Genomic DNA, 15,942 nt, shown 5'->3' on the forward strand with positions numbered 1-15,942 from the left:
ATGCAATGGAGTCCCTGAGGACTCACAATATTATTATGCCAATTGGTATTATTAATAGACTTTAGCACAGACCAAGTCTTAAGCATATTTTCTCTGGCTCTCTGCCAGATAAAGTGTCTCCTGCTTTAGAAATATGTACAGAATTAGCTCACTCATATTTATTCAGTATCATCAGTTAGAAACAAAAGCAAAAACCCAGTTTTCAATGATACTCTGAAGTAATATATAATTTAGTTTAGGAAATTTTTAAAACTTGATTAATCTTTTGTTGCTTTTTATAACAGAATATGAAGAGAGTGGATTGTTGGAAACAGATGAGGTTTGTAAATTGAGTTTTCTTTAGTTAATATTTAATGGATAAACTTGGGGATTAGTGTTTTTATTAATATCTTGATCTTTCAAATAAATTTTTATGTATATGCGTACATCGATTATAGTATATAACATTTTACTTTGAGTTTTACATTACATCTACTTTTAAAAAATACATAGGATGGGAATAATAGATTTTCTAAAATTTCATAGTGATTTTAATGGTTGTAAATTTTTCTCCATTATTACCAGGCTACCCTTGACACAAGGAAAATAGCAGAAGCTTGTAAAGCTAAAACCGATGCTGGAGGTGAAGATGCTATTTTGCAAACCAGAACTTATGACCTTTACATCACTTATGATAAATATTACCAGACACCACGACTATGGTTGTTTGGCTATGACGAGGTAAAAAATAAAGAAAACTTTTAATTTAAATATTTTTAATTGTTGAGTTTAATTCCTTAATCATTAGGTTTATGGTTATATATTGTGGCCTTTTAAATTTTAGACATCATTTGTTTTGCAATTTTATGATTAATATTGCACTTGATTCTTATTTTGAAGAAACTATAAATTAATATGACAACACTACTAAGAATAATCTGTTACATATTTATTGCTCGATCTCCGAGCTCATTCCTTCAAAATGTGAGGAAAATTGAACCTGGTTTGTTGTATTAAATTTTGTTGGAGATTACTCCTGTTCTATATATCTAGGCATTTACAGAATAGTCATGTCACATGTGTTTTTTTCCTTAAAACAGAAAATCTTTTTTAACTGATTCACGTAATGGATAACTAAAATAAAGTTAGCTTGTTTAACCTGTCATTCCAATGATTATAAATGATAAACAAGAAAATAAAACAAAGTAGGTCTAAAAGAGTTATAAAGTTATAAAATGTTTGGGAAGCCGTGAACCTGCCTTTTTGTGGGATCTTCATTATATGGTGGTCGATGTCACATATAGCCTGATGGACAGACTCCCTCCTCCCTCCTTTCTCAGTATAAACTTTTCCCCACATAATCTGGTAATTCTAAATAGTCTAGGATTCTGAATTGCAAATGATGTGGGAGGCGGGGCTAAATATATTGTAAACATTGACATTTAGGTCTATAAGTTTTTAAGCAGTAATTTCAAAGTATTTTTTATGGTTTCAGCAACGTCAGCCTTTAACAGTTGAGCACATGTATGAAGACATCAGTCAAGATCATGTGAAGAAAACAGTGACCATTGAAAATCACCCTCATCTCCCACCACCTCCTATGTGTTCAGTTCACCCATGCAGGTGTGTGTGTGTGTGTGTGTGTGTGTACTTCATGGATTTATTACTTGGGGAGTCTAAGTGTAATGCCTTTAACAGAAAATTACTTAATAAACAAATAAAATTTGTCTTAGGTACTTAGTTAAATACCTAAGAAAAAAAGAAAAAATCTTTACAAATTTATTTTATATTTACTTCATTAAGGATATTTTTTGTTCTTTTTATGTGTTTAGTTATATAGATCTTTGTGATTTTACTTCTGTTCTTAGCTCCAATAATAGTTTAGAAGATACTTTTTACATTGAAAAATACTCATTTAGACATTTTTGCTTTATTGTGATGTATCTTTCTGTAAATGTGGAGTGTAAAATTAACCTTATGTATTTTTTAGATGACCTATTTCTCTCCTTTTATTCATTAGTGAAGGGAGATGTATGTGGAGTTTCTATTCTTTACTCTTCAGTTAAGAAGTTTTCAGCCCTACCAAATCAAGCACATTTTATAATTTGAGATTTTCTTGGTATTAATGTGTGAGGGCCAAATAAGTGAAACTGAATCTATATGCATGATTTTTTCAGAATTTTCCTTTTAAAAAAAGGTATTACATGAATATTTCTTTCAATTTGTTATTACTCACGGATAGCTATTAGAAAATCCATGGGAAACCCTCGTAACAATATTTTTCAGATGAAAACTCTGGTATACCCTTGATTAATGCAACAATCTAGTTTTCAAAAATTCTTTAATGTCCCCTTCCTTCCTTTTCATTTTATACTTCTTTATCTTCAAACTTTATCTCATAGAAAGCCTGGTTAATTTTTTCAGTTTTTGTCAAGAACTGTTAATATTGCTGTGAAAAGTAATTCAGGGTCATGAACCAAAATGCAGTATACAGGTGATGTATTATTGAATTGTACACTTGAAACCTATATAATTTTATTAACCCATGTCACCCCAGTAAATTTTTAAAAAGAGTCATTAGTTTTAGTTTTGAATTATCTCATCCTAAAAGGTTTCATTTCTGAGAGTTACTTAGTTGGTCCCTCTTATGGTTTGAGGTTTTAGGGTGGTACTTATCAAACTGAGGCATGTCTCTTTCTGAAGAGTAAATTTTACTCCATTGGAAAGAGAAAGAAGTAATTTAACTGAAAATTAATGTTAAATATTTTTAATAAATAAATGTATTATGGAGTACAATGTAAATATGGCAGCAACATCAACAACAGAAAAAAGGCTGGGGCCTGTAAAATGAGACTTGAAGGATTTGAAGTATGTCAAAGTATGCCTTCATCTCATCAGGGTTAATATAATACATTTACTCTCTCACCTTCTAAGCTGACTGGCTGTTGTGAACGTTATATTCATAAAAATTAAAGCAGTGTTTTTAAAGCCAGGGTATCATATGAAAGATCTTTCATTACTTTTATACTTACATTTTGTACATTCATTACTTTTTCTTAGTTTGTATGCCCAGACAATTACTTTGATATCACTCTTTTCTGTATAGCACAGGGTAGACAGCAGTTGGCTATGAAAAGATTTGTGGACAGGACAAAAACTTCAGATAAATATTTTTCTTTATATAAAGCCAAAAACTTTTTGTAATAGAATCAGATAAATTGTACATTATGAATGAGGACAAGGAAATATATATATATATATATATATACTTCTTGACTGACTAGTTAGCTTTTCATTAAGTGAATTTGGGCTTATTCTCAGGTAAATATTTAAATAATGAGAATCATAGATTATAAATGTCTCCCTTTTCTGTTCAACTTTTACCACGTAGCTTTTGAATTTGCCTGGTCTGATTCCCCTTTCTCTGGTTTTCTGGCCACCGCCCCTTCCCCACCCCCCACCCCTCACCCCCCACCCCCCACCTTCCACCCCTATTATAAGAAAGTTAACTAGTGCCATTGCACTCATTCGTGACTAGCCAGAGCTTTTTCAAATTAACCCCTCCAGTAAAACTGTCTTGATGACTCAACAATCTGACTTATTGGGGAGTAAGGAGGAGACTATTTTATAATGTAACTATTATATATTAATATTAATTTACCGATAATAAGGTAGATTTCTTCACAAAGACTTGCTTTTCCTATTTCGGTCTAATTGATCTGTATTAATAAGATTTGTTTTGCTTTTAGGCATGCTGAGGTGATGAAGAAAATCATTGAAACTGTTGCAGAAGGAGGGGGAGAACTTGGTGTTCATATGTATCCTTACCTGCTTATGTGATTAGTGGCAAATTGGCCCCTAAGATTTTTTTTCCTTTTTGGGAAATTTAGTGTAACCTTAATGGCACAGTACCTATAACTTATTTTAGCCCCTCATATCTGGAAGTCTTTGTAGAAGTTTTTAATTTATTAGAAAATGTTGTATTGTGATGATTCTGCCTTGTTTAGTTGATTAGCGTTACTGTGTACACTGGTTAGCTCTACCTTGTTACAGAGCCTGAAACAAGCTTGCCAAATGCTTTTGTTTGTGGAAAGGCATTAGCTAAGTGTGTGAATATAAAATCATTGCTCTTGATGGAAAAGAAACTCAATGGGTCATTTTATTGATAAAAGAAAAGATGAACAACCTACTAATTTAGAAGATAACACATGAGTACCTTTTCTCTATATTTCCAATTGAACATGTAATCAAAAATATACTTTCTCCTCAGGTAAAAGTAAAGTTGAGTTGTCGCAGTCTGAAGTCTCTCTGAAGCTGAGAATTCAACTTAAATAGGTTAATTAAAAAGTAAAGCACATAAAGTATATTTTAGATATTCTTAAAATATAGTATTTTCATTTTTTCCCAATTTTTCATTTTTCGCTTTCATTTTTTTTTTCTGCAAGAATTGCCCCCTTTTTGTATCTTACTATGATTGTCCCACTCAGTCCTCTGAGGTTAATGAGGTGAATAAATTAAGTAAACTGCTGGATCCTGAAATACATGTACCCACAGCACGGATTCATCAGAAGTAGCCGAAGTCAGTGATTTAGATGCCAGATGGCTTGAATCAGTTTGGTGCTAGATTGATATTAGACTTGGTTCATGCTTCTTAGTGTTAAATGTAGATGGAGGGGTCATCACTGTCTTGGAACTACAAGTAACCTAAGTATTGCAAATAAAATCAGCACATTGGGCTGATTTGACATTAAAACAAAACAGATTTATTCCTGAAATCTTATTAGGCATAAGTTGAGCTTTCATCTCTATGTTGGAGGCTAGGTAACAACTTGGAAGGCTCCATGTGTAATTCATAATCGAGTCATCAGTTCCCCCAATAAAAATTAAGCTTTTAATATTTACAAGTGCAATGAACATACAAAAAAAAATCAGGATTTTATTAAAGGCAGTCTAAGATAGTAGATTCCATGGCAAACATATATACTAACCTAGAATCAGTCATTATGGAAGGTTTCCACTTAATTATTTTTTCTCTTTTGCGTCAGTGCTTTTATAGTCTTCACCCTGTCTTGTTTTCTGATATATTCAAACAAGGCAGTAAGAGGACCATTTTCTAGTCATTTAAACGTGGACAACCTTGTCTTTATTTTTATATCAGAATAATTGGGCTTATATGAATCCATAACTCATCAAGAACTTTCACATTCAGTTATTAAATGGGAATGGTCATGTAGTCTTAAAGTATAAAGAGCCTCATGTGAAAGAGACACAAACTTTTATTAGTGAATTTTTAAAATATACTTCATATAAGATTTGTCTTAAATATTTTTTGAGAAATTGCTTAATAAAGTAGATAATTACAATGTTAGCTTAAATCATAAAACTATTTACCAATCTATTTTCCTTAGCTAAAGACCTTTAGGTATCTTCTAATTTTTTTGAAATTTGTACAAGCTGTCATTCCAACAATAGAATATGACTACACGAGACACTTCACAATGTAACGAAGAGAGCATAGAATCTATCCTAATTATTGGTTCTGATTTGTAAAGAATTAACCCATAGATGTGACCATTGACCATATTCACTAATATGTACAATTTCTCTAAGGGACTTATATGTTTATGCATTAAATAAAAAAAAGTTCCACTACCAGCCTTATTTGTTTAATAAAAATGAGTGCAAAGAGACCGTTTTTCTTGCTTCTTATCAAAAGGTGAAAATAGTTATTTTTTTAAATAACTTTAAGTAAAGAAGTATCTCATACAGAATGATGATAAAAGTATTTTTGGTTTAGATTATGAGGAAGGTATTTAAATGTGTGATAGTGTGAGAAATAGGACTAGAAAATACTGCATGCTAGCCTCCTCTTTTTCTTCTTCCTCTTTGTTCCTCCTCTCTTACCCTGTCCCAAGACACTTGTCTGCTCTTAGTTAATATCTGTGAAGCACTTACTGTGTACGAGGAAATGTACTAAATGCTATTGCTTGTTTCCTGATTGTTTGTTTTAAGTTGGTACCATTCAAATTATTTTTTATTCAGGATTCAAGAATTTCTATCATGATTGCCTGGTTCAATATTAGAATTTAAAGGGATCCTTTTGTTGTATCACATCAGTTTATAGATCTGGATATAGGAGTTCGGACAGGCTAAGCGTATTCTACTCTGGGAGAGACATTGATAGCCAAGGAGCAGAACTCTGGCCCTTTGACCACTTATATTACATTCTCTTTATACTCTTATATTGCCTCTTGTCCTTGTTCTTTCCATTCTGCACATAATGGAGTTGCTATCCTTTCATTATTAGTGGCCTCCAAGGAACCTTAGTGGGTTTTTAAATTTATTTATTTATTTTTAATAATTCAAGAATGCTCTCCTTACCTTTAATGCCTCTTTATTTTTCTCCCTTTTCCAGTTGTAGTCTCATTTCTTTATTGCAAGGAAATATCCATAATGAAGATAATGACTTGGTAGAGTTGAGGTGGTGTTTGATGTAATATAATATGGAGATATAAACATGGGCATCATCTTTCAATATACTTCAGATATCTTGCTTACTCATGTAGGTAGCAAATTACTCTCTTATTTAAATGCATCTTCCAAACATTTGACTAAGATTCTATTTTTTAAATACCTTTAATTGATACTCAGTATTAGATATCACATTGTCAATGTTTTTCTCCCAGTTAAGTCTTATCAAAAGTACACATACCCTCATCTTTTTTTTTAAATTAAAAAAATCTTCAATTACAATTGACTTCAGTGTTATATTTCAGCATAATAGGTGGACCTTTATATAACTTATGAAGTGATCCTTTCTATAGGTTTTGTACCCACCTGACATCATATATAGTTATTATAATATTGACTATATTCACTAAGCTATACTTTATATCCCGTGACTGTTTTGTAACTGCCAATTTGTATTTCTTAATTTCTTCACCTTTTTTACCCAGCCTTCCTCACCAAACTCCTCCCCATTTGGCAATTATCAGTTCTCTTTATAGTTTGTTTCTGTTTTGTTTGTTCATTTATTGTGTTTTTAAAATTCTACATGTAAGTCAAATCTTATGCTATCTGTCGTCCCCTGTCTTACTTATTTCAGTTAGCATAATACCCTCTCGGCCCATTCATGTTGTTGCAAATGGTAAGATTTCATTCTTTTTTTCTGGCTGAGTGATATTCCATTGCATATATGTACCACATCTTTATCCATTCATCTTTTGTTTAGAGCATTTAATCTGTTTACATTTAATGTAATTATTGATAAGTATGCATATATTGCCATTTTGTTTTCTGATTACTTTTGTAGTTCTTTGTTCATTATTTTCTTTATCCCTTGTATGTTGATGACTTTCTCTAGTGTTGTAGTTGGATTCCTTTCCCTTTATTTTTTGGTTTATATTTACCATGTGCTTCACATTACCAAGTTGTGTTTATAGTAGTCTGTTTTAAATTGATGATTGAGTAAGTTTGAACACGTTCTAAAATTACTACCATTTTTACTCACCTCTCTCCATGTTTATGTTTTGTCATTATTATTTGTGTGTGTATACATCCTTTAATTTACTGTTGTAATTATCTATACAAAGGACACCCCTAGAGCACCCAGCTAAGGTGACCAGGAGGACTGTGCTACTGCACCTCCCAGGATGCCTCCTGCACAAAGGCAATTTGCCAGGATTGGGTTTAGGTAGTAGATCTACCTAATAATACATAGAAACAAACAGGGAAGCAGCCAAAATAAGGAAACAGAAATGTCTCAGATGAAAGGACAGGACAAAACTCTAGAAAAGAACTAAACAAAATGGTGGCAAGCGATCTACCAGACTCAAGAGTTCAAAACACTGATTATAAGGATGCTCAATGAATTTAAGGGAAGAAGAGATAATCTCAGTAAGAACTTCAACAAAGATGGTAAAAAATAACCAGAATGAAGAATACAATAACAAATGAAGAATGCATTAGATGGAATCAACAGCAGATTAAATTAAGCGGAGGGTAAAATCAATTAGAAGGTAAGGTAGCAGAAAACGCCCTATCAAAACAAGAAAAAAGAATCCCCCAAAAAGGCTAGTGTAAGGGGCCTCTGGGACATCAAGTGTACCAACATTGGCATCATAGGGGTACCAGAAGAAGAGAGAGCAAGGGCTTGAAAACTTACTTACCCTGGTGAAGGAAATAGACATACAACCCAGAAAGCACGGAGTCCCAAACAAGATGAACCCAACGAGGCCTACATCAAGACATAATTGAAATGCCAAATATTAAAGACAAAGTGAGGATCTTAAAAGCAACAAGAGAAAAGCAATTAGTTACCTACGAGGGAGTTCCTGAAAGACTGGCAGCTGATTTCTCAACAGAAGTTTTGCAGGCCACAAGGGATTGACACGAAATACTCTAAAGTGATGAATAGCAAAGACCTATAACCAAGATTACCCAGCAGGCTAGCATTTAGAATTAAAGGAGAGAGAAAGAGCTTTCCAGGCAAGAAAAAGCTGAAGGAGTTTATCACCAATATTACAAGAAATGTTAAAGGGACTTCTTTAAGAAATAATAAAAATATGAATAAGAAAATATTGAAAAAATATTCTTACTGACAAAGGCAAACGTAAGAAAAGCAGTGGATCCATAAACACTAAAGCTAGTAGAAATATTAAAAGGCACAAGTAGAAAGAGCATGTATAATTTTTTTAGTTAGCAGTCATATTTTCCCAGTCACCCCTAGGTGGCATGACTAATTTTTAAATCAAAAGTTTCAGATCTTTTTTCCAATTGAAATCTTTATATCGATTCCAAATACATAAAACAAAAGCATATATGTTAATGGTAGAAATGTGTTTTATGGTTCAGATTTATAGCACTCCTTGAGAACAATGGGTTGTTTGATGAACAATAAAGTTTTGATGAGTTCAGATTATGGATGACAATCTTGCAAGCTTTCACACCATTTTTTACATTAGCAAGTGATAATTTCATTTACATTCCCCCAGTTTTCTGTTCCAGAATCCAATCCTGGATACTACACTGCATTTACATATCATGTCTTAGTATCTTCCAATCTGTGATAGTTTCCGTCTTCATCAGAGAAATCCACACTAATGAAGTGTCATTTTAGCTGAGATCTGAAGGATGAGTAAGGAATTGAGTTGGACCTGATGGAAAGGAAGGGTCTGATAGAAGGAACATTTTGCAGAGCACATCCCTCCAAGAAATGACGTGAAGGCAATATGGTGAGAAATAGAAATTGGGCAGAGAGGAAGAGGCTAAACTCAGATCCATTGAGAGCCCCACCAGAGTTTTTACTGGAACAGATGGGGAAGAGTACGTCTTTTCACTTGGGATTTTAGCAGAATGTAAGCCTGGAGCTGCTGGTAGAAATCCTTGCTACCTTGTGGGGACATTCTGGCTGAGGCTGGAGCTCACACAAATGAAAGCAGATCTGAGAGAGCAAGTGAGCTGGAGAACAAGAGTGCCAGTAAGCAAGCACAGGGGGGAGAGACAGTTTCAAGTCTTAGATCTAGTCTTGACCAGTCCACCCCTTGAAATTCTAAGCTTTATGAGCCATTACACTCTCTTTTTATCAAATTAGTTTATGTTTAGATTTCTAATACAAAAAGGAGTGCTCTTCAAAGGAAATTGAGAAGAACCAGGAACTGTGGTATAACTAAAATCAAGGAAATGCCTGGGGCAAGAGAGGAATCAATCAGATGGAAATCAATCACTTCCTAAAATGCATATGGCTGCCTTACAAATCTCTCCAGGGATTTTCCTGTCATGTTGAAGAGAGAACAATTTATTTTAAAGTTAGCTATCACATATGACTAAAAATTATGTATATGCCTTCTCAGTGCTTAGTCACACACAAAGATGTGTGCTCTTATGCTTACTCATCCCAGACTTAAACTCCTGAGTTCCTGCATGTGCTCTCTACAGTGTTTTCTTGTTATTTTCTAATGGACTGTGTTAGCATCCCTTTTGCCATTCATACCATAACTATTCGTATGGGGCAAGTCTTTTAAATGGCCGCTTCTAATCAGTGCTCACTAGTAGAGGCGCTTCCTTACCCTACTGCTCTCCTATTTGAGCCTCAACTTCACCACAGGCCCCAATATGTATAAAAATTGTCAATCATGCTGAAGAAGGGATTGCAAATAAACAAAGGACAAGAAGTCTCAAACAGTATGCAAACGACTTTTCAAGAATTTTTCTTTTTTGGAGGGTGGGGTGGGAGACAACTGGCAGAATAAAAACACTGCTTTTAGATCACACATCAGCCAATAAATGTGTTCTGCAGCATGAAAATTACCCATGCAGTGCCAATTTCTAAATGTGCCATGTGCTTTGTGATGCAAATGAGAACACATCATATTTTCTTCTAGGTCATGGACCCACAGATTGCAGTAGCATAAACTGGCGGACAACAAAATTCTTTCTATTAGTAAAGCCTTTTGGCTTTGCTTCGGTTGATACGTGTGAGTAGGAATGCACACACACAAAAAGAACAGATAATATTATCTGAGCCAATTGGTAAGACATGTCTGACAAAAAAAAAAATGTGCAATGTAATTATCGATTCAATTGTAGATGTTTTGTGGTTTTCTATCCTTTCTACTTAGAGATCACCTCGAAGAGAGCAAACTGTTCTCAAATCATTTATACCTCATTTTAAAAATCAGTAGTCCAAAAAGGTTAATCTTTTTCAAGCTTTTGGCAATTTTTTTTTAAACAAATTAAAAAATTACCAGAATAGGAGAAATGGTTCTATTTTAATCTAACTTCTGGTTGTTTTGGTTTCCCCTTTCTATTTTCTCACCTCTAGCACTGGGATTGTTGGCAAAGCTTAAAAAAAGAGAACCATTAATCGAAATTTGGGGAGGTCAACTGAAATTCTCACTTAAAGACAAAGTCATTTGTTCATTTACTGTTTTCCGTTCAGCATCCTAGGCACTTGGTGGAGAGTGCTGAGCAAAACAGTCACTGTTCCTTTGGCTCTTGCCAGCATAATGTGGAAACAGTAATTAAACACAAAATATCATTATAAATAAAAGTAAAAAATTTTATTGATGAATTTTTGCATCTACGTTTATGAAGGATATTGGCAGTGGTTTTCTACTATGTCTTTGATTTTGGTTTTACGGTAATGTTAGCCTCATAATATGTGTTGGGAAGAGTTTTCTTCTCTTAAAGACATTGTATAGAATTAGAATTTGCTGGTGAAACCATCTGAGCCTTGAGACTTTTTTCGAGAGTTTTAAATACAGATTCAATTTCTTTGTTATATATGGGACTATTTCTTCTTGAGTTTGACAGTTTGTGTTCATTTTGAAGGAATTTTGTTCTCTAGTGGAGATATAGGGGAAAGATTAAGGTGGACTTTCTGCCCCCCGTGTGGCTCCTGTTCTCCTAGCCCACGTCTGCACTACATTGGACACGTCTTAGGGCTCTTTCTGTTCTCTGTGTCAGTTGGAGGTCATGGAGGAAGAACATGTAAGAGGACATGACTCCCCCAGTATTTTTGGCCCCAAGGGTTTTACAGTATTCTGTCATTCTTCAGTCTGCCTTCACCCTTTTGCCAGCTCTTCCAGCTGCGCTACTTCAGCGGGACTGTGTTAACTGTCCTCTTTCTATCGAGATGATTTTGAACCAGGTGTTTCTTCTGCAACCTCAGGTCTCCTGTGGGTTCACATAATGTTTTAAATTTGAAACACGTCTTGCTCAATTTGCTACAAAGGTGAAAGCAACATTTTTTCCAGCTTTCTACATCCTGAGGGAGGTCTTTTTTTTTTTTTTTTAATTTTATTATTAGTTTCAAGTATACAATACATTGGTTAAACATTTATATAGTTTATAAGGTTTTTATGTTTTTTAAAACACCAATTCAATTTCAAGATATACTCCTCAGTTAAGCCAAATGATAGAAGAATATTTATTTTGACTTCTGACATACATGACTTAACCGGGAAGTACACGATAACATGATAGTGTACAATTACTATTTGCCATATGCCATGTTGATGTTTACATTTTTTAACAGCTTAAAAAATAGTTGGTATATATTTTAAATTCAAATAAATCAATGATTTGAGAGCTCCCAAAACACTCTATGAAACTCAGTTGTCTTTAGAAAGGATAGTTCATTTTGTAGGATTTGGGCTTCTATTTCAAGAAAGAGGCAACTAAGCAACTTAAACCTAGATTCTCCTAAAATATTAGTTAAGAATAGCAGGCTTGTAGAAGGAATTCTGTTATGAGTACATGAGCTCTAATAAGTTGATTCACAGGTAAAGCTTATTACTTGTTAAGCTACAGAAAAGAGAATGCTTCGTATTTATAATTTTTACTTTTTCTGCCTCCAAAGATTTAAAGGATCATTTTCTTGAAGTGAAAAATGATATATGCCTGAATCGAGGTAAATCTGCCTTTATTAGAGTATAGAAGTAAGCCAAAAACTCCTGAGAAGGATAAAATTATAAACTTTATAGAAGAAAATTAGGAAAATATCTTGTGATCTGGGATGTAGAAGGTCTTCTTAAATAAAGTCTCTCCCACCCAGTGTGGACTATAATGCAGAAAAAAAAAATCATTTTAGTATACCTAAATTATGAATTTATTTAAAAAAAAAAAAGACCCTGTAGACAGACTTAACAGACAAATGGTAGCTTGAAAGAAGATATTTATAAAGTCTAAAACTGACAGGGGACTCTTACAGGGAGGTCCTACAACTCAATGGCAACACCAAGGCATTAATTAATCTGCTGCTGCACAACCTTAAAATGTTGTGGTTTAAAACAATAATAAGCACTTTTTATCATTCATTTTCCATGGGTCAGGAATTTGGGAGTGGCTTGGCTGTGTGTTTCTGGGTCAGGGTCTTATGATGTTGCAGTTGGCATGTTGGTCATGGTTACAGATACCGGAAGGCTTGACTGGAGCTGGAGGATCCAATTCTAAGATGAGTCACTTGCCAGATGACTGACAAGTTGGTGCTGGCTGGTGACTGTTCCTCACTTTGTGGACCTCTTCATAAGGCTCCTTGAGTATCCTCAGGACATGACAGTGGGCTTCACCAAGAGGAAATTATCTAAAAGAGTAAGGCAGAAGGCAAGATATCTTATGAGCTCATCTCAGAATTCACACATCATAATTTTCTCAGTGTCCTATTGGTTACACAGGTCAGCCTTATCTATTAGGGGAGACAATTACACAAAGAAGTGAATGCTATGAGGCTGAGATCATCAAAGACCATCTTGTAGTCTGGCTACCACAGCCAGGAATCTCAATATTTTTTTTTAAAAAAAGGATGAAATATAAATAGGTAATTTTTAGAATAAGAAATCCAAAGGCTAACAAGTGTGTTAAAATACTTAAACTAATCATAAATGTTACTTAAAACAATGAGATGCTTCTTTATACCTATTTAATTGGCGAACATTTGGATGGTTAATGGTGAGCGTTCGGAGCTGTGAAGATGGAGGAACCCTCGGACACTGCTGATGGAGTGTAGGTTGCTATAGCCGTTTAGGAAAGGAATCTGGTAGTACCTGATCAAACTAAGTATGTCTCACTCCTAAGTATATACTCCAAAGGAATGGATGCAGAAGACCTTAAAGGGATGTATGAGAAAAACTCAGTTTTCCACCTGTGTTTCCCTCCTTTACTACTCACACAGAATGCTTTACTTCTGATCACCAAATATGTGGAGGTTTTTCCCCACAACCAATAATTCTCTGTGACACCAGCTGGGTGTCCTACAATTTAATTCAAATCTAACACTATCTACCTGGAGATAGTGTCAGATCCCACAGGTTAAGGGTTCAGCCTCACAAGATTGCTCTCTCCCCATTTTAGGTGCCTATCACCTGTAGTAAGTTCCCAAGTTACCCATAAATTCTGTCCAATTTGACTGCAGATCAGAGGTTCCCACAATCCTCTCATATTTGATTAATTTGCTAGAGTGGCTCACAGAACTCAAGGAACCAATATGTTTACCACTTTATTGAAGGATAAGATGAAGGATACAGATGAATAGCCAGATGATACATAGAGGTCTGGGAGGGTCCAGAGCACAGGAGACTTTTGTCCCTGTGGAGTTGGGGTGCATCACCTTCCTAGGAGTGGATGTGTTCACCAACCTAGAAGTTCTCTGAACACCTTACTATGGAGATTTTATGGAGACTTTCTTGGGTAGGTATGATCAATTATTAACTTTGTTCCTAGCCCCTCTCCCCTCTCTGGAGGATGAAGGATGGGGCTGAAAATTTCATTCTAATCATGGTTTGGTCTTTCTTGTTACCAGCCCCCAACCTAGAGCCCACCCAGAATTGCCTCAATAAAATAAGAGATGCTCCTAGTGCTCTTAACACTTAAGACTTTACAAGGGTTTTGGGAGCCCTGTGTCAGGAACCAGGGCCAGAGACCAGTATGTATATATTTATTATGGTTTCACAGGGGTCCTATTGGAGGATGTTTATTGCTATATTGTTTGTGGTGACAGAACCTGGAAACAATCTGGGCATTTATCATGGGTAAGGTACTGGTCAGCAATTCGAAATAGAATAGATGCCTGTGAAACAATGTGGATAGATCTTAAGCATAGTTCTGAATCAAAAAGTTATTTCCTTAAGGTAGCTTACTCTAGTTTCCATTTTTACTTGGTTATCTATTTGACATCACAAACATAACATGTCTAAACCAAAACTCCCAAATTTATAACAAATGCCAAATAGCAACTACCACAAGTGAACTGCTAACAATAAAAACACGTTTTCTTCCAATCCTCCCCATCTCAATTAATGTCACTACAACCCACCCAGTTCTTGAGCCCCAAATCCCAGGAGTCATCCTTGAGTCCTCTATTATCTCTACCTTACCTATGTATATCACATCTCTCAGCAACCAGTCCTGTCCTCCACGAATATATTCTGGCGCCTAGGATTCTGTGTATTGAACCAGCAACTCACATGATTCTAATGGAGACTCATGGATCACACTTTGAGAAACCCTAAGAAACAGTTTCTCCTACTCTTAGTTGAGAAGTAACTTTTCCTTTTTAATAAATTTGGAACTTCTCAGGAGGAAAAAATTAGAGGAAGATGTTTACTTTAGGCTTTTTAGAATCAAGGTCATTGTTGTGATCTCGTTGTTAATAATCAGTTAATCGACAAGTCTAAAATGGTAATAACTTTCCAGATTTATCTCCAATACAGCTGATAGCATGAAAGGTTATATTTAGTGAACAGAAAGTAGCTAAAAGCTGGCTCTAGCACCAATATTTAATTTCCAGGTCCCTTAAATTGTGTGACCTTAGTTGTTTATTTGCCTCTGAACCTTCAGGTCCCTCACCTACAAAGTGAAGATGGTATTTCTCAGCCATAGAGTTGTTAGGAGGATTGAATTAGATAAAGCATGTAAAGCACTTAGCACAGTGTTTTTGACCTTTATGCTGCTGCTGGTATGACATTGCTACCTACCACTGTAGAATTAGCTTTGCGGTTGTATCATATACATCCAGTAGAGGGCAGTGGAATAGCACAAGATTTAAGTACTTAAGCATGCTGTAGAAGGCAAGTTACCAAAAAATTCTCCAACTTTCTCCTGATACTTATTACGGTGGAGGAAGGAGACAGATGATATTGGTAAACTTCCTTTATGTTTGAGATTCTCGCCCCTCCATTAATTGGAGAACAATAATGCATCCAGTTTACGCAGTGTTTGCTTGTAAATATTTGCAGTTTTAGTCTTGTAACATTTTTTCTGCTCTTTATATCAACTTTTCTAAAAAGAGAGAATGAACTAATTTTTTGTCTTATTGAGGTATAATTCATCAAATTATAATATATTTAAAGCTTACCATGTGATTACTTGATATATGAATATACCATAAAAGGATTCTCACAATCGTGTCAACACACCCATCATCTCACATATTTACACCAAGCCCTACTCCTATTTTTTGGTAAG

At 34.7% G+C, this 15,942-nt stretch overlaps 1 protein-coding gene across 1 annotated transcript in view; it reads left to right on the forward strand.

Annotated features, from left to right (window-relative positions):
* Nucleotides 1-5,669, forward strand: part of ATG3 (autophagy related 3) — a 28,347-nt gene extending 22,678 nt beyond the window's left edge. Inside the window, exons 8-12 of the mRNA XM_016150706.2 lie at nucleotides 285-319; nucleotides 565-720; nucleotides 1,475-1,602; nucleotides 3,729-3,797; nucleotides 5,402-5,669. Of these exons, the coding sequence (XP_016006192.1) occupies nucleotides 285-319; nucleotides 565-720; nucleotides 1,475-1,602; nucleotides 3,729-3,797; nucleotides 5,402-5,483 (470 nt within the window). The 3' untranslated portion in view covers nucleotides 5,484-5,669. The remainder of the gene's footprint in view (nucleotides 1-284; nucleotides 320-564; nucleotides 721-1,474; nucleotides 1,603-3,728; nucleotides 3,798-5,401) is intronic.
* Nucleotides 5,670-15,942: the final 10,273 nt, after the last annotated feature.

This window comes from Rousettus aegyptiacus, unplaced genomic scaffold (assembly GCF_014176215.1).
Source record: "Rousettus aegyptiacus isolate mRouAeg1 unplaced genomic scaffold, mRouAeg1.p scaffold_m13_p_4, whole genome shotgun sequence".
Classification (NCBI taxonomy): domain Eukaryota; kingdom Metazoa; phylum Chordata; class Mammalia; order Chiroptera; family Pteropodidae; genus Rousettus; species Rousettus aegyptiacus.